At 36.1% G+C, this 6,262-nt stretch overlaps 2 protein-coding genes across 2 annotated transcripts in view; both read right to left on the minus strand.

Moving 5' to 3' along the window:
* Nucleotides 1-3,789, minus strand: part of LOC106813342 (dynein heavy chain, cytoplasmic-like) — a gene marked incomplete at its 3' end in the record, with an annotated part of 12,778 nt that extends 8,989 nt beyond the window's left edge. Inside the window, exons 1-2 of the mRNA XM_014817469.1 lie at nucleotides 3,713-3,789; nucleotides 382-503 (exon numbers count right to left, since the gene is read on the minus strand). Coding sequence (XP_014672955.1) covers nucleotides 382-503; nucleotides 3,713-3,789 — 199 coding nt within the window. The remainder of the gene's footprint in view (nucleotides 1-381; nucleotides 504-3,712) is intronic.
* Nucleotides 1,148-6,262, minus strand: part of LOC106813348 — a gene marked incomplete at its 5' end in the record, with an annotated part of 14,297 nt that continues 9,182 nt past the window's right edge. The window contains 1 exon segment of the mRNA XM_014817477.1: nucleotides 1,148-4,395. Coding sequence (XP_014672963.1) covers nucleotides 4,031-4,395 — 365 coding nt within the window.

Below are 6,262 nucleotides of genomic sequence, written 5' to 3' on the forward strand. Positions count from 1 at the left end.
CTCTCTCTCTCTCTCTCTCGCTCTCTGTCTGTCTCTTTCTCTCCGTTTTTTATCATCTTTCACTCTCTTTAGCTTTCTTTCTGATTTCTTGCTTTCTCTGTCTAATTCGTTTCTCTCTTATGTCTCTCTCTCTCTCTCTCTCTCTCTTTGTTTCTTCCTCTCTCCTTCTTTCCCTTCTCCCTCTCTCTCTCTCTCTCTCGCTCTCTGTCTGTCTCTTTCTCTCCGTTTTTTATCATCTTTCACTCTCTTTAGCTTTCTTTCTGATTTTCTTGCCCTCTCTGTCTAATTCGTTTCTCTCTCTCTCTCTCTCTCTCTCTCTCTCTCTCTTTGTTCCTACCTCTCTCCTTCTTTCCCTTCCCCCTCCCTCTCTCTCTCTCTCACCCTCTCGCATGGCTCGATCTCGCATGTTGCAGATCGTCGTGACGTGGCATTGGCACGACTGCCTGTGATGTACATCGCGACAGTCTTCTGTGTGTTCGGCCAGCAGAATATACTCGTCTTTTCTATGAAAAGTACAATTGTAAAAAGCGTTATTTTTACATGAAAAGTAGTTATTGCTAGCACTAAACACATCTTCAAGCTCTTGGCCGATTGATTTTAAACCTGTAAAGCACTAAAAATACAAAACTTCCAGGCAATTTGATTTTTTTTTACCCACCAAAATTTCTCACCACACCAGCAACTGTTTGTTCATACATCAGAAAACGGCAAAATAAAAAATATATAATGCAACATTTAACCATAGCGAGGGCAGAAACCCACAACTGGTTATTAGGTGGTAAATAATGGTACACGTCGTATTATTTAGAGGGAAATAGTCACTTTAATTTGTCTACAAACAGTAACAATAAATTATTATTATTATTATTATTACAGTGACAGATTCAGGATTTCGAGTGAAAATGACTGTTTAGAGCGCATGAAGATCGAAACGTTGCACGTGAAGGTGTGTATAGACTTGCCTCAGAAGATTGTGAGAAAGAATGCTCGAGACGGCATTTGAGGAACATTTACTACGTACATCATCAATAGCCTATAGCCAATTAGCTAACAGCTTTATCTTACCACAACAATTCTTTTTCATCACCCCTCTTTCTCAAGGTGTTGATAAATTATCATTAAAAATAAATACAACTAACAGTAGGGCTACATTCGTAGTTTTATTGTTAGTATTATAGAATTAACTCAATGCCACGTACGGACAGCGCGTAAATGTACTTGTTTTCACGCGCACACGACATGTCAAAATCTGGAAACAGTCCAACGTTTTAATTTTACAGAAAACATTGTAAGTGTATGATTCTGTATTTGCACGTGCGTGTGTGATTGCGTGAGTCGTATTCATACGCAACGTGTTTGCGTGTGTGAGGAATAGTCTGGGATGGCACGGCGACACGCAGTTGTTTACTGAGACTTAGTTTTGTGTCGCGATGCACTTGTTCTCTAGATGGAGTAAAAATGCCCCGTTGACATTTAGAAGTAGTTAATGCTCAATGCTACAAAAAAGCGCTCGCTGTTCTAAAGAACGAGCAATAGTACGACCGTTCCATGCATGTTATGAAACAACGTGCAGCAGTATATACCATCCAGCCCTGCAATACTATTTTTGTTTAGGACTTTAGGACATATCGTACGCTTGAACTAAATATTCTAGCCAAACATTGGTGTACAGTCAGCCACCCACCCATCCCCTATATCCGCTCTTGAATTATCATCATCATTAATTTTTTTTCGTAATAAACGGTAATCGTCGCGTTTCACATTTCATCGCGTATTACATCCATGCGCAAAGCAGACGCATTACACACACCTATATATATATATACGTAAAATATACGAATATTTATTTTCACACTCACAGAATGCACAGTCGTCCTCGTACAAATTTACATAGATACACACATACATTACATATTACATATTTACATACACAAATACTTTCACAAGTTCCACTTAAAATATTCTGTGGAAGCGCGAATGAATTACCCACTACATTACAATTCTAGTTTCTCGACACACTGTACGGCACGAAGACCTTAATCTCCATAAAATACTTTAAGTTATGTTTATTATACTCATTAATAAACACATTCTCACAGTATTATTAATTACTCAATTCATGATACTGACTATAATTTAATAGTGCCAAATGCTTATTTTGACAATTAAATATATATAGTAGTATAGGCGTATAATAGCAACGGTTAACAAAACCATTATTGGCTATGTCAGCCACGTGTGGTACAGGGACGACACCACGTAAAGGACAAATATACAAAAACAGGTTAACTGCGACATTGGTAAAGCTCATTGAAATACTCGTTAAAGTTAGTTGTGTTTCTGGTTACAAAAATGATCTACTTGCTAAAACGTGTATATATATATATATATATATCCAAATATAAAACGTTAAATAAATCTATCGCTAATACTTGATTTAAATTGCTGCTAAGCACAAGCACTAAAACCTTTATAATTCATGTAAACAAAGTTAAGTCCACAAGCACAAATAAATTTAAGCCTGGCTATTTTGCCCTTCGTGTAAGCCCAACAGACACTGCAGTGACTGCACACAGTTAGAAAACCTCAATAGTGAAATTTAATGGAGTACACTGTAATGTTGAATAGCGAGGATATGTCGAGGAGAGCAACAATTAACCAGAGAAAGCGTTTAGTTCGGCATGGAGCTACAAACCGAAATATAACACCGTTTAAAATATAAGCCAGGTTATCTTATGTTAACTCACTCATCAAAGAAATGGTGAGCTTTAATTAGGCTCACAACTACATCACAGAATTACCAGTCTTGCAAAACCAAGCCAGTCCTAATTTCATAAACTTTGATTTCTACTACATAAACCTACAGTAAAATCCATAAAGATTAGACAGTCCTGCTTATAAGTTACCAGTCCCTGACTGGGGGAAGGGTCCTGTTTCCAACACTGGAACCAATTTAATATGTACTCACATCGAAAGATAAAGTGAATACGCTTCACTTAGCAACGTTATCGATTGGTATTTAAAACCTACATCTGTATAACTTAATAAAAAAAAATGTAATATATAGAACTAATCATTAATGCTTTATATCACTAATCACTTTTCTCATCATAAAAAAGTCATCAGATGTTGAGATGAAGTTCTATCATAGTGTAAAATATTTTTCAAACAGTGATTGAGAAAAGCTATTCCATTTTGAGAACACAAAGAATACCATTCACTAAATGCTCAATAATGCATCGGTGGGATTGAGATTGTAACGTTTAGCCCAGAGTATTACCTCACGAGCCGTCTCATCGTCTTTCTGACGGCCTACTTTCGTACTAGGTAGTCAATTTTACTGCTGAAGGCAGACATACATTTATTTCAGTGAATAAATGTATGATATGCACGATTTTTATTACTTGTACTTTTTTACTTGACTCATTTAAAAAAAAGTCAATGTCCTATTCTAAATAATCTGTAAAAATCTAAGATAAAACCGCAATTAAAATCTGCATCTATGCACTGCCATGATTGAATGTCTAACAGAATTTCAAATATCCTCAAGAAGGTAGTAAGTAAGGTATCTGAATGTACAAAAATGTCAAAATATAACACTTTTTTACTATTCAGAATATCTAATTATAATCTATAATTTTTGTAAAAAAAAAATTGGGATAGCATATCCCCAGACCCCCCATGAGAGAAGGTGAGTGCCTTTGCCACTCACATTTCTAAGACACAATTTGTTCCAGTCATTTGAGACTCATACTTGCTCAATCCTGGCTTATACCCTGGTTTAGCCATATCTAGGAGAGCATATCTTCATCACATTCCCAAGTAAGAATAGATCCATGTTCTTCCTTGCATCTATGCAACAGATATCAATAATTGCATGACTTTGCAAACACACATAACTAATAAACATGATAACTGATGCAAATGGACTCACCACTTACAAATTGCTCCATACACCCGTATGAAGCATGAATAGCTATTTTGGTTTGTTTCCGGGTCACAGGACTTTAATGGCGAGGACAAAATCACCTTACGAGTCTTCACTCGATTCTTCATCCGTAGACTCCATGTTGTCTTCTTCCACAAGCATCCTTTCTAGAGAGTAGTCATAGCAAAGGTCTTGCCAGCGTGGTTCTTTTAAGTGTGGAACAGATAACTGTTGCATGCGAGTGATATCAGCTGGACTGCATAGCCTCTCCGATAGAATTAATGGAACTCCAGTAAGGTAGGTGAGTTCTGTATGGCCACAAGTGGGCGATACTGTTAAGTTGTTCATCTCCTTACTGACGGTTGTCACAGAAGGCATGTCTTCATTTCTTGCAGACTTGTGGGGAATTTCAGGTGCCTGTCTGAGTTTGGAGTAGCTAACACTCATCTCCGATTTCCCTAAAGGAGCTATAAGGTTAATAGACGAAATAAAAAAATTAGCACATCTGTAACACTTCATTGTGACCACTACTATATTTGACTTGTGTATTAACTATGGTGTATTACTGCAAAAAAATAATCATTTAGGATCTATGATATAGCAACATCAGATTTCATGTTTAGTGGTTATTGCAAAAGATTTCCTAAAATTCAACAAAATTACTTGGCATCTTTTGTACTAAAAAGGATGTTGATATCAGATCATGAGCATACCATTCTACATCTAACGTGAGCCTAAATCTATAGATAGATGACAGGTCTACCATTGTAATTCCAATCACATAAAAATCAACAACGCCTTGATTCATATCCAACTCCACTTCCACATAGTTGCTTATCATGTTCAAACAGATTTTGCATTCACATTTAATAATTTCCAACATCACAGTAGTTAAGAACTTTAATGTTTGCTTAAATTGAATACATTCCTGTAAAATAATATTGTGGAGTTTAAACTTTAGGCAATTTTTTATTATTCTGCTTTATTATGAAATGCAAAGCTTTGATTAAAAATTATTCCACGGTTTATTTTTTTAAAATTGTACAAACATACACTTCGTAAATCTCATTACATGGTTATTTAATGTGGTTAGTTTAAGCAGTTTAAAAAGCTCATTCAAACATGCATGCCAAACCCTGTCCCTATACAATATAAAAACATTACCATTTGACTAATAAATTTGATCCTACTCAGCTGGGCATATTGTAAATGATAATAAATGCATGATTATTTAGCAAGACAGACCAATAAATTTTGCCCTAGAAATTTTTATAATCTGACACTATTTTAGGGCCCAATAGCCTTCTATAGACAAATGTTTTGAATTTTTTACATGACAAGTTTTTTAGTGTTTATGATGCCCGTAACATTGAAATTCTAATAAACCTCCGCACAATTCATTTTATTCACAACTTACTTACACCAGAAAACACCTGGCATGCTTCTTAATTACATTCTATCACCTTTTATCTTGAAAAAAACCCATGGTACCAACTGGTCAAACTTTCGTTAGAATGGAAATTATTAATTTGTAATATTTCTCATCTCGTCTGCTCATGGTATGTATGAAGTCATTCAGACCAAATCGTTTGGACCATGGTTCCTAATTGTGGTACTTTGCTAATAAATCAATAAATTTTTTTGTAACATTTTTATCAGGGCCGTAGCCTGCGCGGGGGGGGGGCAAGGGGGGCAGCTTACCCACCAACCAATAAAATCATCACTGACCATGCAGGGCATTTAAGGTAAGATTGTAAGTCCTATTCTGACGATGTTTGGAAAATTTTTATGTCATAATATCTATACAAGATAAAAAGCTATTTGGGAAGCTAGCGAAATACATAGCATGTGTTTTGTGATGTAGGTAAGATGTTATTAAAGTGTGCAGATATTTCTTTTAATTTCAATGTTACACGGTCAGAAACATTACAAAAGTTGTTACATAAAAAGCCACAACATCTGTCTATGGAAAGATAATGGGTCCTAGAACAGCGTCAGATTATAAACAGGGACGTAGACCGAGCAAATTCCTAGGGGGGCCAGTGGCGGATCCAGGATTTCAAGGTGGGGTGAGAAACAGGTGGGGGGTCTGTGGGTCCTCCCACAGGAAATTTTGAAAATGTAGATTGCAGGAGATGGTATTTGAGGCACTTTTGCGTACATGTTATGTGCAGCCTTCATTCTGACTACGACAATTCTCTTTTAGAACTTTTTTTGCTGGAAATTTCATGAATTTTTGGCTTGAGCATAGAGATATATCTCCTCTATAAATAAAACAAGTGATTGATTCGATTCATTCTGCCAATAAACGTTTAATACTTTCACTAGAGCAAT

This window comes from Priapulus caudatus, unplaced genomic scaffold (genome assembly GCF_000485595.1).
Source record: "Priapulus caudatus unplaced genomic scaffold, Priapulus_caudatus-5.0.1 Scaffold758, whole genome shotgun sequence".
In the NCBI taxonomy this organism is placed as follows: Eukaryota; Metazoa; Priapulida; class Priapulimorpha; order Priapulimorphida; family Priapulidae; genus Priapulus; species Priapulus caudatus.